The 14,229-nt window shown below is 44.3% G+C and overlaps 1 protein-coding gene across 1 annotated transcript in view; it reads left to right on the top strand.

Moving 5' to 3' along the window:
* GPR158 (G protein-coupled receptor 158) overlaps positions 1-14,229 on the top strand; it is a 460,201-nt gene that overhangs the window by 214,017 nt on the left and 231,955 nt on the right. Inside the window, exon 5 of the mRNA XM_019507955.1 lies at positions 5,373-5,475. Within this exon, the coding sequence (XP_019363500.1) occupies positions 5,373-5,475 (103 nt within the window). The remainder of the gene's footprint in view (positions 1-5,372; positions 5,476-14,229) is intronic.

The following is a 14,229-nucleotide window of genomic DNA, read 5'->3' as shown; positions in this document are numbered from 1 at the left end:
CTTGTTACAATTTGGCCCCCTGGTCCTCCTTGGGCTCTCCACAGCCCTGCAAAGTGCTGCGCCCTCTCTGGCGCCAGGGTCGGTGCACCCCAAAATGCTGCGCCCTCTCTGGCACTGGGGTCCCCACACTGCTGTGCGTCCCCTACGAGGCCTCCTTCATCCCCCAATAGCCTCACCCAAACCACAGGTCTTAAACAGTAAACAAAACATAAGCCCCTGGGCTATAACATAAAATTCAGCCGCCCAGCTATAACATCATTCAAGCCACACCAGGGATGCTCAGTCCCTCACCAGTATCAGAGGCTTTACCTGCAGTCAGGCCTCTCCCCTTTGCTTGCTCCGGAAGAGTTCTTTCCCCCTCGGCTGCTGGTAGGGAAATGCCATCCTGGCCTCAACCCTAGGGTTTATATGTGAGCCAGGCCCTGCCCCTTCTGGTCAGCTGATCGCTGGCAGGTGTGGGCCAACTATCTGATTCTGGCTGCCCTGGTAACCAGCAGCTGGGGCTCCCCACTCACTGCTACGGCTTTTTCCCTAGCAGTTTCCACTCTTTAAAGGAACAGGGCACCTAAGTCCTCTGTGACAAGAGGCAACTGGATGAAATATTATGGTCTATAGTCCTAAAGTAGGACATACTAAAGAATCTAATAGACCCTTCCAGATTTAACGTGTGAATTTGACAGCACGTTTGTTTGTTTGGGATTGTTTGTAAATGGTCCTGGAACTGTTTGAGTTTTACTTGAAATGTTACCTAGAATAGTTTTCTCAGTCTTTTCTGAGTGGCTGTCACTTGTTCATGAGAAGCTGTATGTGGATAACAGAGTATTCAACATTTGAACTATCATGATTCATTGTATTGGGCACTTAGTGTTCTCCTGTGTTCAGATTCATTGCCTGTAATTCTTAATCAGATTTCCACTGCAAATACTGCAGGTATGGATTCAAAATTTTCTTTGTGCCAATGTCTTGGAAAATGTAACAAATATATAGATTTGAAAAACTTTCCTGCCAGTCAGCTACTTTTCTAAGCAATTTGTGGAAGATAAACCCAAACTGGAAAGGGGTACACAAATGTACCAAAATGAACCATTTTAACAGTGCTTTTTTCACTCTGCTTTGCTCTGATTATATAATAAAACCTAAACCAGGTGAGTTCCATGCTTTAGCTTTTTGTGCGTGTATGTGTGTGTGAGCATATTACACACTCAACTTTGCAGTGCCAAGTTCTGTTTGGATCAAATCCAAAGTAAGTTAGCAATGGAATTGTTTCCCAGAATCTTTTCAGAAACATAATATGTACATGAAGAAAGGGAAGAAAGCACAGTGTTTGGCATTTTTTAAAGCTGAGCTCAATTCTAAAACAAAAAAAGTGCAGAGGTGCTTTCAGGGTGTTGTCCACACCTGTCACAGAGCCTGCACAAGGCTCTGCACTTCTTAGAACAGTGCTTCCTAACCTTTTTTCTGTAGCAGCTCCAGTTCTGGACTTGCAGCTTCTCTCAACTTTCAGTCCAAGGCTGACTTCTATGATTGAATTTATGTGCGACTTCAAGCCAAAATCCCACTTGAGGATGCAACCTCAAGCATCTTGGGAACTGCTGACTTAGGCTTTGTATCCTGAATTTGCAGAGAACGGTGCAGACAGGTTCCTACATCTGTGTGGAGTCTTACTGACCCTAGTCAAGTCAACAAGGTTATTCCATCTTACATGTTTGCTGGACTGAAGCCTTGGGGGCTCCCATTAAATTGTGCAGGAGTTGGACAGCTTCTGAAACAGCTTGTTCAAAAATGCTAGTCAAATTGTTTCTGTGTCTTGCTATTTCTTCCCTTTCTTATTTTCAATTGCTGTCCTTCTAGGACATGGCTTTACCCTAACCATGCTCAAAATATTTGATGGCATGGGTCCTCCATATTGACCATTTGTCTTAGCAAGGTAAAAATGAAGGTTGAGCTGAAAATCTGTTTGTCTGAGATTCTTGTGCCAGATTGAATGTATATTCTCATCCATCATGTTAAAAAGCCCACCTATTAAAAGTAGCTGTTTGTTCCAATAAGTATGTTTGATCATGTGAGTGATCATATTGGTACCTTCCCCAAGTACCTCCTATTACAATTGGGCAACCTATTAGGCCTTTGTGTTGTGACAGCACCTGAGACTCCTGCAATAGCCCAGGAGGATTAGGCACAATGTGATTTTGTTAGCACAAGTGATTGTTATTCCAAACATATTTCATTACTTCAGTTTTTCTCCACCTTTTCCCCAAGACTTTTCAGTAGAGTTGGTCTTTTTTTTTTTTTCAAATTTTGAAATTTCCACATTAGAATAAGGAATACTTTCTTCTTTATAAAGGATGTATTCCCTCATTTTTGACCTCTTCTAAGTTGTAGTACTTAACTTGTTTACTGGAAAATTCATAAGGTAAATAATTGAGTTTTCATGAAATCTAAGTAGTCTTTGAGTATTGTAGAATTATATAAATTGTAACTTTTTTTATCTAAAATGATTCACTACTCTATTTTTTTAAAATGAAAGACCATTAATCTGCCCTCTGTTATGCCTGTCTTTTCAAAAGGATTATGCAGAATACAAGGGGTAGAATTTAGCTCTAGCTTCTTTGAACATTGTAGCTGATAAGTAATCATGATGATGACCTAGATCTAAGGTGAAATAAAGCTTCTGCAATATGATCCAATTGAAGTTTTCTTTTATTGTAGTAATTTAGACTCTTTCATAACAACATAATAAGATTATTTAATCCTTATTGCCCTGAGAAATGTTTTAAGTCATCAGGAAAATATTTTAATACAGAACAGGTGCATGGTAACATATCACACTTTGCTATTATGTATTCATGAGGATACCCTACAGTTGTGGAATTAGGAGCATTCCCATGCTTGCAAAATTCAGCAGTCAGGCTTTTTTCCCCATCTTACATGGAAAAAATATCTTATTTTTGCAGCATGTAGCATATTAGAATGAAGAGAAGAACCATCAGGAGCTCTGCCTGAGAAGCCTTTCCTAGAGAATACAAGCTAAAATCTGTAACCATTTTACTCTTCTAACCCGTTTACCTGCTATTCTATGCCATGTTATTATGTGTTTATAAATAGTAAAATGGTTTTCCAAAATGTCTCAATATATTCTTTTGCTGTTTCATTATTACATGTTTGTATTACAGCAATGCATAGGGGCCTTAAAGATTAGGGCTCCATTGTGTTAGGTACTGTATGAACATACATAATAAGAGATGGTTCCTGCCCATCAAAACAAACTAAGAGTGTGGGAAAAAGGCAGTTTAATGGGATTATGAAGTTACAAATGCTAGAGAAAAGGAAACCTGATGAAATGAGGAGAAAGGCATTTTCAGTTGTAGGCAAGGCCTTGAACAGTCTAATTAATAAATCTATTGTTTTAATTTTTTGGGCATAATTTAAAGTATGCAAACCCATCTTTATCATCCCTAGTTACTGTAGGAGAGTGTTCATAGTGGTATAACCTATTCTGATTTGATAAAATATAGCAAGCTGTAGTAGTGTAAACAGCCGTATATCAGTATAACTGCATTAACACTCAGTTCTTCCCCTGTATAACTTGTAAATAAGCCACAGTCCTTACTGATACAGTTATTCTATTAAAACTTCAAGTACAGACCAGGCCTAAAACTGTAAATAGTTTTTGCTCAACCTGTTCGTCCCAAGAGAGCTATTGTGGAACCCTCTAGTTTCTTTATAGCATCTGGACTTCAGGGCTAAGTACAGACATTTGGGGGCATTAGGAGATGTTAAAGTTATTCAAAATGGCCACCTGATATCAGGTAAGTTGGGACTGGGGGGAGCTAATAGAAGGGCTGGGGAGCAAGCAAGCTGGGGGGAATCAGGAGTCTGCTGGAGGATGGGGCAGACATGATCCATGGGTGCGGTGGGGGCGCAGACATACCATACAGGGTGTTGCTGATAAAAGCAGCTGCACTCAGAGCGGCTTGTGGGATGGCAGGGGGAGGGAGGGCAGGGGGAGCAAGGGGTTGGGGGACAAAAAATAGCTCAGTGTGGGGGTGAGGTTGAAAAGCATAGCCCCAGGGCTGCAACTGTTGGCTGGGTTTTCCCAGCCCTGGGGTTGTGCAGGAAAAGTGTGCAGAGGTTCCATGCACCAGTTTGACCTATGTCAAGTAAGTTTTATAATACATCAACCCAGGTTTATCATAAACCTGATGCTGCAATTTTAGACCAGTTTGTGTGCATGGAACTTCTGTACACTTATAGATGTAGATTGATTTCTGGTCACTGAGACTGGGTCTGTAAATGTAAGTTCGGCACCAGGACAAGTTAGTTTATTTAGCCTTTGAGACTACAGGATATCTATGCTGCTCTGTGGCATACTCATCCTCCCTCCCCATCTAACTGGTCCTATTTTGTATGTGCCAAACCCAGAAATGAGGCAACGTGCTACTGCTTTCAAGGATAATGGAGATGAGAATCTCAGAAGCCATTGATGGGGCTTTCCTCAAGCTATTTTAACTGGCTTATTTCATGATTTGGTGTGTATGGAATGGATGGGCAGGAGTGTGCTTCGTGGTAGTGCTCTCATGAGTTCTCTGGAAGCGTTACAACCATACCCAGGTATCTTGCTGTTATAAAACGGGTCTTAGAAAAGAATTAATGCTGAGTTAATAATTTTGATATTTAAACTGAGTGAAAGCTAAACTTATAACTAATTTTACTTTTTATTTCTTCCTAGATAGTTGCTTGAGAACATGTAACTAGGCAAAATATTTTTCTGTAAAGAAAAGCCCTTTGGTACAGGCTCATGTTTTCAGTTAGCCAGTTTTTCTTTGGTAATTTCTTCATGCTGTTATCCCATCATTCCAAATAGGTGTGGATCTTGTGTGCAGACGTATGAGTGTTGTACTGTGTTGGCTTCTACGCCTCTGATCCAGTGATGTGAAGACCCTTCTGTCTATTTGTTCTTTTACTGATGGAAGGTTAGGGTTACGTTTGTTTTTATCCCTGACCGTTGGCTTTGGTCTTGCCATGACTGAAGGAGAACCTGTGTGAAGCAACACTCCAAAGTGCTGAAAATAAAATTTGCCAGTTGGTCACTTCTGCCTAGCAATTGGATGAGCTGGGCTATAAATGTTATTGCAGTTTGCTGGATCTGAACTGCAGGGGAAAATGTATAGCTGAAACATGACCTTGGGGGAAAAAAATCACTGAAGAAACACAATGTCAAATTAGATTAGTACATTTCTTCTTGCAAGAAGGCTTATTTGTTGTACCTTATATAGTTTTTTTTTTTCCTTACAATTGACTGTGCATCTCTGTCTATAGGTGTGTGATCATCTACATTACTTTCTTTCCCTTCCCTTTTTTCTTTCTCACAGTGCATGCCAATTAAAGGTCTTGGATTTGTGCTTGGAGCCTACAAATGCATTTGCAAGGCTGGATTCTATCATCCCACCATCTTTTCAGTGAACAGCTTTCAGAGTAAGTGCCTTTGCATGAGCTGAAAAAAAGTTAAAAAACAGCATTAATAATGCAAGACTCCTTTTATCCTAGTCAGTGTTATACAGTAAAATCCCAATGGTTTGCAACTCTCAGATTATATAATAACTTAAGAAGTTCTAGCCCTTTGGTTTGTCATCTGTGTTACTCTTGAGGATCTGTAAAACACACCTACTTTAAGCATATTTGATTTGTAAATAAATTGAAAAATATGGAAAGAATTCTTGCTGTGGGGGAATGGAAGCTTTTTGGCATCCGTATTTGAGTAGGAGTGATGAAGAAATAAAGTACAGTAATTTTCAGTTTTATTACTGTTGAGTAGATGTTCTGGGCTTTGTCTGTATGTTTTAATTGTTCTAATTTTGTGCTAGTTGACTAGGGGAATCCAAACTATAATACTGAATTGAGTAATTAGAGACGGGTCAGGACTGAACAAACTGCTATCAGTGAAATGTGGATAACCTATGACCTACAGGGTTTCTAAAAATGTACAGCTTGAATGTATGGTACCTAGACCAGTTTCTTCAGACAGGGCACAACTATGAGAGGAGGAGGGGGGGAAAGAATGGAGAAAGAGACTTGATGAACATCAGGAAAGCTGCTTATCCATTCATGAACTGCGGACTTATACAGGTGACATGTACACATTGGTATATAACTTATATTGGTTTTGAGCACGCATGTAAATCATGCTTGGTTTGGAATGGACAAATGTGCAGTAGGTAGACCACTTCACTATCAGGTGGCAGTGCCAGTGGCCTGTTTGCCTTGGGTAAATGGCTACCCCAGAATAAGCTAATTTTTCCTGAAATAATGTCTACATTAGGTCGGAGTTGGACTGGAGTAGGACTGCCTAGAATCAGAGAAGTAGGGCTGGAAGGGACCTCCAAAGGTCATCTAGTTCAACCCCCTGCCTGAGGCAGGATCATCTCTATCCAAATGATCCCATACGAACAATAATCTAAATTCTAGATAAGACTGCCATCAACCCTATCACAAGACAGACCCAATATGCTAACCTCCTGCATACAAAGCAAGGGAATGAGAACAGCCAATGTCCTGCTTCTATAAAATGTTGTTAATATATGCTCAAGAGATCCTAGGTAGAGGGCCACACTTACAGAGAAAGGCAACCCCCCTGTCCCATAGTTCATACTAATATGACCCTGGAGTAAAATTCTTTCCTGACCCCAAATATGGAGGTTGGCCTGATCCTGAGTGGAGGGACAAGACCTTCTAGTCAGGCACCTCCAGATTTAAGTCCCAGAAGGGGGATTGGCACACCCCAGTCAAAGTCCCAGCTTTGGCTGTAGCCAAAACTGTGACCACTTCTGGAAGCCAGTGAGTGAGATCGGCCATGGGAGGACCCCTGCCCCGGTCACTTGGGGAGCATGTGCCCCTCCTGAGTAAGGTGGTGCCAGTCACCCATAGAATCATAGAATCAATGAGTCGGAAGGGACCTAGACAGATCATCGAGTCTGACCCCCTGCCATGGGCAGGAATGAGCACCGGGGGTGGGAGTGGTCATAAGACCCCAGCCAGGTGCCTATCCAGTCTCTTCTTCAAGATTTCCAGGGAAGGTGAGAGCACCACCTCTCTGGGAAGCCTATTCCAGGCTCTGGCCACCCTTACAGTGACGTAGTTCTTCCTAATATCTAACCTAAACCTATCCTCCCTCAGCTTGTGACCATTGTTCCTGGTGACTCCAAGGGGGGCCCTGGTGAACAGACTTTCCCCGAGTCCCTGCTGCTGGCCCCTGATAAGGTTGTAGGCAGCCACAAGATCCCCCCTCAGTCTCCTCTTGTGGAGACTGAAGAGATTCAGGTCCCTCAGCCTCTTCTCATAGGGCTGGCCACGGAGGCCCTCAATCATACAAGTGGCTTCCTCTGGACCCTCTCCAGGTTCTCCACATCCTTTTAAAAATGTGGAGCCCAGAACTGGACACAGTACTCCAGATGAGGTCTAACCAGTAACGAGTAGAAAGGCACTATTACCTCCTGTGTCTTGCACCTAATGTTTCTATTGATGAAACATTCTATTGCACCTGATTGCTTCTATTGGCCCCAAAACTGCATTCACCTTTTGTGTGGCTGAATCACACTGCAGACTCATATGGAATCTGTGGTTTACTGAGGCTCCCAAGTCCTTTTCGATGGTGCTGCTATCCAGGTATGTGTCACCCATTTTGTATTTGCATTTTTGAATATTCCTCCTGTGGTGCAGTACCTTGTTTTTGTGTGCATTGAACTTAATCCTGTTAGGTCTAGCCTGACTTTCCAACCTATTCAGATCTTTCTGATTTGTGCTGGCATACTGCAATGTGTTCACAATCCTTCCTGATTTCATGTCATCTGCAAACTTGCTCAAGAAGCTTTCTATGCAAGCATCCAAAATGTTAATAAACATGTTGAATAGCACCAGGCTCAGGACAGACCTCTGTGGGACTCCACTCAAAACCTCCAGACATACTGACATGGATCCATTAATAATTACCCTTTGCTTGAGGCTAGTGAGCCATTATCTTTCCACCTTATGGTAGTTTTATCTAGCCCACATTTCTCCAATTTGTTTATGACAGGGTTTGTCAACCAAGAGTACATATACACTTGGGGGTACTTTGAAAGGTCCCAGGGGGTACATGCGGGCAGGCAGGGATGGAGTGCTGCCACCCCGTGCCACTGGAGCAGGGCCAGGGTGGGGCGAGAGCAGGGCCCCACAGATGCTGTGCTGCTGCTGCTCGCCACACCCCTGCTCACCACCCCCTCTCCCCTTGCTCAGCATCCGGCTATGCTCCAGTAACTTCCCAGGTATTGAGGTGAAGCTGTCTCAACGCCTATTCCCTGTTTACATAATGTAAAGTGGTCAGACCCTGTGTTTTCAGAAAAGCCTTTAAATGGTCATCACCAAGGCAGTGCCTTCATTTCATTACTGAGTAGTGTCCCTCACGTTAACTGTTCTCTGCATAGATTTTGTACTGATATAATGGTTTGGTTAGAAATGCAGTTATACTGTTACAACTCTACTTATGAAGGTGTCATACTTCTATAGCATGCTCCCTTTCCCAACAAAGCTATAGTGATATAAAACACTTTAGGCTATTATAACAGGCCACACAAGGGGTGGTACTGCTCACTCTTCTGGTATGGTTAAACTTGTACAATTTTATAGTGTAGATATAGCCTAAGAAATCCCTTTGTAGTGATTTGGACTTTCTCATTGGCTTTTATTTACCTAAAGCTACTAGAAGACAAAACCTGTAGATAAATTTAACAGCTCTTTATGTCTCCCTCAGTAGTTCATCATAACTTTTTCTTTAATGAGTCAGCTGTGTTACTTAAGAAAACCTAAAGATGTTTAGGAGGCCTGCTTTAACTCTTGGTGCTTTATGAAAAGTGCCATGAGTTAGAGTGCCGCCCCCTCCCCCCCCTCCCGACTCAGTAGATGTTCACTTGTTGGGTCAGGGAGGATTGAGCCTGCCTGCACCAGCCCTGGCCAGGAGGTGAGGGTGCTCCAGCAGCCCCCAAGGAAGCTGCTGAACTGTCCCTCTGCCCAGCAACCCCCAGCTCTGGGGCTGTCAGTGTGGGAGGGAGGGAGATGGGGAGGGAGCAGCATGGAGCTGCCATCCGGGCTTGACTTGGCTGGAGCTGGAGGCGGGGGGACAGGATGGAACAGAGCCCCCTTGCCTTGTGGGCCCCCCCATCTAACCTGGCTAAAGTATTCAGGGGAGCCAGGCTGGGCCTGTGGGGCCAGGAAGCTCTGTTCCATACATCTTTTTAAAAATGGAGCTGAAGTGGGGCCACTCCCCCACTTCAGCTCCAGCCAGGCCAAGCCAAGGAGGCAGCTGCTGCTGCCACTGTCAAGAAGCCTGGGTGAGGGGTGGAGGGTGGAGAAGGGAGACCCCCTCGCCTTGAAGGCCTGGCCTGGCTCCCTCCAGTACCCCAGCTGGGTAGCTGGCAGGGGGAAGGGGTGTGAGGCAAGGGGGCTCTGGTCCACCCTGCCCACCCCTTCAGCTCCAGCCAGACCAGGCTCAGCCAGAAGCTCCATGCCGCTCCTTTTCCCTACCTCCCCTGCTGACAGCCCTGCAAAGTGCAAAAACTTAATTCTGGAGGGACAGAAGTTCCCTAAAGCTTTAGAGCGCCTTCATCTAATACCTCATTTCAGGAGGGTTAATTTTTCTTGTGATTGGCCATTTTAAAAGCACTCTGCAGCTATGCATGTGCATTACATCACAACTGTAGAGTGCTTTCAGGGCCCCAATTGCATAAAAAATATAATTCATGTAAGTGCCCTATGCTATTTAATATTCTGCCATCTGGCTAAGTTTTCCTACCTTTTGCAAACTTTAGAGAACAAATGTGTCAATCTGCTGAAGTAGATCCGACACTAGTGGTACAAAACACGTGAATATGTAACTGATGCACAGTATGACTGTGATGGCAGGGGACAGACTCAGTGGCCCAGGAAGTCCCTTTCATTCCCATGTCCTATGTTCCTAAGTGCACTATGGATGGGTCAAATCTATGCTCTTGCTTCATGTTTGTTTTGGTGGGCAAAGGCTATGACATGCTTACTTGAGTCAAAAGTGGCAAGCACTACAGGAGTGTAAGTAGATTAGGTGCTTTTTCTATTGTTAAGTAGGGCTTTGATTTCTGTATTGAGTTACAGACATGAGTTTCAAATATTTATTTATTTGACCCACCATTTGCTTTTCTTTTAGTGGTATTAGATATGTCAGCCCATTTGTGGCTAATCGGAATGGGCTGTTCCTGAAATGGATTAGCAAGGATATATCTGACTGGCTATGTATATGTGCACATGTATGTATTGGTAGATATGTTAAGGTGGTTGTTAAGTTTGCATGAGTATTTTTGTTTCAGTGTTCCATTCATTTATGTTGAGTGCCAGATCAAGCAGTGATTATCAGATTATTTCAATCCACTGGGGAAGTGAGCAGGTAAAATGCAGCTTTATGAAACCATTTTTCTCTCTGAATATTTTTGTAGCTCAAGGGTTATGCTTGGTTGTTTTGTCAGTGTAGAGTGAATCATGATGAAGGCCAGCATTTAATTCTCTTCATGTGTCCATGAAAAATGTAGTTCATGATTTTTATATAAATAAGCAAAACCTACAAAAGGAAAAGTTGCAGCTCAAATTATCAGTAACATTGATCAGGTCAGGCCAAATTTGATTTTGTCTTTATACAAGTGTCATTTATGTAGTTGCATAAGTACAATTTTTTGGCTCTTACATGGATTTCAGTTTTTATTTTTACCTGTGGGTGAATGAGGTGTTAGTATAACTGTTTGAAATAAAGTAGAGAAACGGGAGGTGGAGGGGAAGGCAGTGGGCTCCTAACTTTCAGCCGCACAGCCTAGTGGTTAGGGAACTTAGCCACTAGGCAAAGTTCCAAGAAGTAGGATACTTCAGGAAGAGAGCAAGTCAGCACAGCTCAATGAGATGGGCACTCTCCTAGAAGGGAGGGGGTTTTGACCTGTGCCTCCACCTCCACTCCCGCTCCCAAGTGACAAAAGCTATCCTTCTGCTATATATACATTTCATCCAATATAAGGTGCAGAAAAGTCATTGGCAGCTCGCTCTTCTCCTGATCCCACGTCTTCCATTTTTGGCTTCCAGGGGAGGGCCAGCTTCAAGAAGAAAATAGAAGCACATTCTGTCTAAGCCATGATATAATGGTTTGGGGGATTTATTGGAAAATGGAAAAGTAGCTTCACACCCCCCGACCCTTGGTGAAGGGGCTTAGACCATGAATCTCCTACTTCAGGCTAAAATGTAGGAAGATTGCTAGTTGTAGTTTTTCTCTGACTAGCGTTTCAGGAACTTGTACAGTTATGCATCTAGCCAGGCAATTTTATTCTGCATCAGAGCCTATCCGGCTATAGTGGAGCTTTATGCATTCTCAGACTGAAAAAGCACAACTTCAGGGATAGAAATAGAATCTAAAATTTATGGCTGCTTCTACACACCATGGGGTTTCATTCAATTTAGTTCTCCCTAAATTGAAATGGTGGGTTTTTAAAAATACTGCTTCAATTTAGGGAAAATTAAACTGAACTAAACCCCATGGCATGAACACAAGTGTACTCTTTGGCGGGGGGGGAGGGGGACAAGCTGCTGGTGGGCTGAGTGGTACTGGAGCTCCACGGGGGCTCCCCAGGTGGCACCTGCCCACTGGCACCCAGCCTGGGCAGTCCTGGGGGGAAGCACCGGTCTCCCTGCAACTGTGGAGGGCGGCACCAGGCCTCCACACAGTTCAGGCAGGCAGGGAGGCTCCGGGGAGGGGAAAAAAAAAAATCAGGTTCGCCCTTATTTTTTTTTCTTCAGTACAGCTTGCTTGTACAGGCTGCTGCTGGGTCCCACAGCCCCTGAGCTGCACGAGGTCTGCCAGGCCCCAAGCGCATCAGCTTGCAGTGCCCTGTGTACTGTTGCACTTTGTTAGGTAGCAAACTAAAACACCTCGGCGGTGTTTTATCTTGCTGTGTACCAAAGTCATCTAAAGCAGAATACACCACTAGTGTGCAAACAGCAATGCCATTAAAGTGGAATACTCTGCCAAATGTGCAAACAGCAATGTCATTAAAGTGGTGCAAAAGGGCATTTTCAGCTGCTTTAAAGCACAATTCTGTGGCATGTACAAAGGCTATGTAGGTGGCACTCAGGTGCATAAAGGTGAAACAGGGTTTAGCTCTTATGCCTATGCTGAGACTTGAGGCCTGTAAATTCAGTTCTCTGGGAATACTTTGAGTTAACCTAGATCACTGTGAATTAACATGACAGAGCTAGGGTTTGGGAATGATCTTGTTATAAGAATCAGCTTAGTCTGCCAATCTGAATAGATCCTGTCAAACTTGAAAAGTGTGACAGTGAGTGTTAGGAGTAGGAAAAGGCTGTCAGGTACTGAAACAAAAGACTTTGGTTCAAAGGGAAATGAGTTCTGTCCCCTAGATGTAATGAAAACTGCAGCCACACTAAAGGAAGTATAGTATGTGCTTAGAAAATCTAAAAGATGTTAGCCTTAAGATGAATTCCAGGCACGTATTTCCAGAAGACTGAGTGCAGTTGTGACAGAAACTGTCTGACCTGAAGATCTGTTTGTATATACAGGTTGGGAAAGTCTGCTGATGAGAGCAGTGAATTGGGGTAGAAATGTAAAAGGTGGAAAAATATCCCTAGAGCATGAAAATAAAACTTAAAAAGAAGCAGCGAGGTCAGAGAACCTGAGATAAGAGATTAAACAATCTATGGCTTCAAAATTGTTCAGTCTTACACTGTTTTACATTGAAAAACTGAACTGAGTTTGACTGCAGAATTTATGCATGATCTCATTGGGACATGGCACTATGTCAGAACTGGCTGAACTGTACATACAAGTTGTGCTTCAGTTAATGGTGTTCCAACAAGGAACCTGTTTTACGCCCACATGGTGTGAATTGTTTGGTTGGAATCTGAAAGTTGTTTTTCTAAAAATGGGGTTGAGGAGTATTGAAGTTTCACCAGCTTAAGAGATTGTCTGCTACCCTGGCCAACTCAGCCGGGGATCTGAAAGGCTAGCTGCAGTGTTGAATGTATATGATAAATTTAGGGATCCTGGTTTTCTCTGTTGTAAAAATTGCAAATTCTTTGATTTAAAAAAAAAAACCCTACACCCTCAAATTCTCTGATTAAAAAACCCAAAATCCGTGATAAAAATGGAATGCCACTATATATATAGGTATCAGTTGAACACAATGTTTTATTGATATATTTGCAGTTCTAAAGCAATTGAGAAACCTTCCAGTGCCTCAATCACTGTAAAATAAATTCTAAATATCTATAAATTTTGGCATTTGATTTTGGGTTGCTGATCATGGAAAATCAGAGCTCCTCCTGCCCCCTTCGCTCACCAGACAGGTCCAGGACCCTCACTGCCAAGGCAAAGCCCCCTGGTCCTGCTGGTGCCTCTCACTCCCCACCCACACCTCCTGTCCCTGTTGGTGCTCCTCACTCCCCACCCACAGTCCTGTCACCCCTTCCAGCTGTGCCACAGAGGGCCTCCAGCTGCCAGGGCTATGCTGCCAAGTACCTAGGTACACAGCCTCCTGCCCCCACAGCAGTGCCCAACCCCACCTGCCACCCATGGGAGGTGGTAGCTGCTGCAGCAGAGAGAAGCATGGAGCTCAGCTCCCCCTTCCCCTATGGGTGGCGCAGCCAGAGCATAGCTGGTGGGGAGGGTGGATGCAAGCTGCCTGCTGCAGGCTCAGGGCTCCCTGCCCAGCATGGCAGGGCAGAATGAGGCCAGGCAGGGAGGGTCATACCACCGTTGGGAGCTCCACACTTCCATAGTGAGGTTCCCCCTGCCTGCCCAGCAGCAGTGATAGGCGCAACTATGCAATGCCACCCCCACTGCTGCTGGGAGGGTGGGGGCACCTCACCATGGCGGTGCAGGGCTCATGGCAGCGACACTCATCGTGCCCATTGGGTTCCACCTGCTGGGTTACAGAGGCCCCAGGGAAGGGCAGCAGGGCGGGGAGTCCAAGCCCACAGTGGGAAACCCATACCTGTTCCCACCCTCTGCACAAATCTGGGGGGCACTGTCCTGCTGTCTGCCCAGGCCCTGCAGCTGCCATTCCATTTCTGGGCCCCAAGCCCTGCACATGATCCCAGCTGGCCAGCAGCCCCAGCCCTGCCCAACTCCCTCCTTCCCTCACTATGGGGGCCTCAATCCCCCCCCCAACCCCC

The sequence above is a fragment of the Gavialis gangeticus genome, unplaced genomic scaffold (genome assembly GCF_001723915.1).
Source record: "Gavialis gangeticus isolate Ggan-Ray unplaced genomic scaffold, GavGan_comp1, whole genome shotgun sequence".
NCBI classification, from domain to species: Eukaryota; Metazoa; Chordata; order Crocodylia; family Gavialidae; genus Gavialis; species Gavialis gangeticus.
This window is presented reverse-complemented; position numbering and strand designations above follow the sequence as displayed.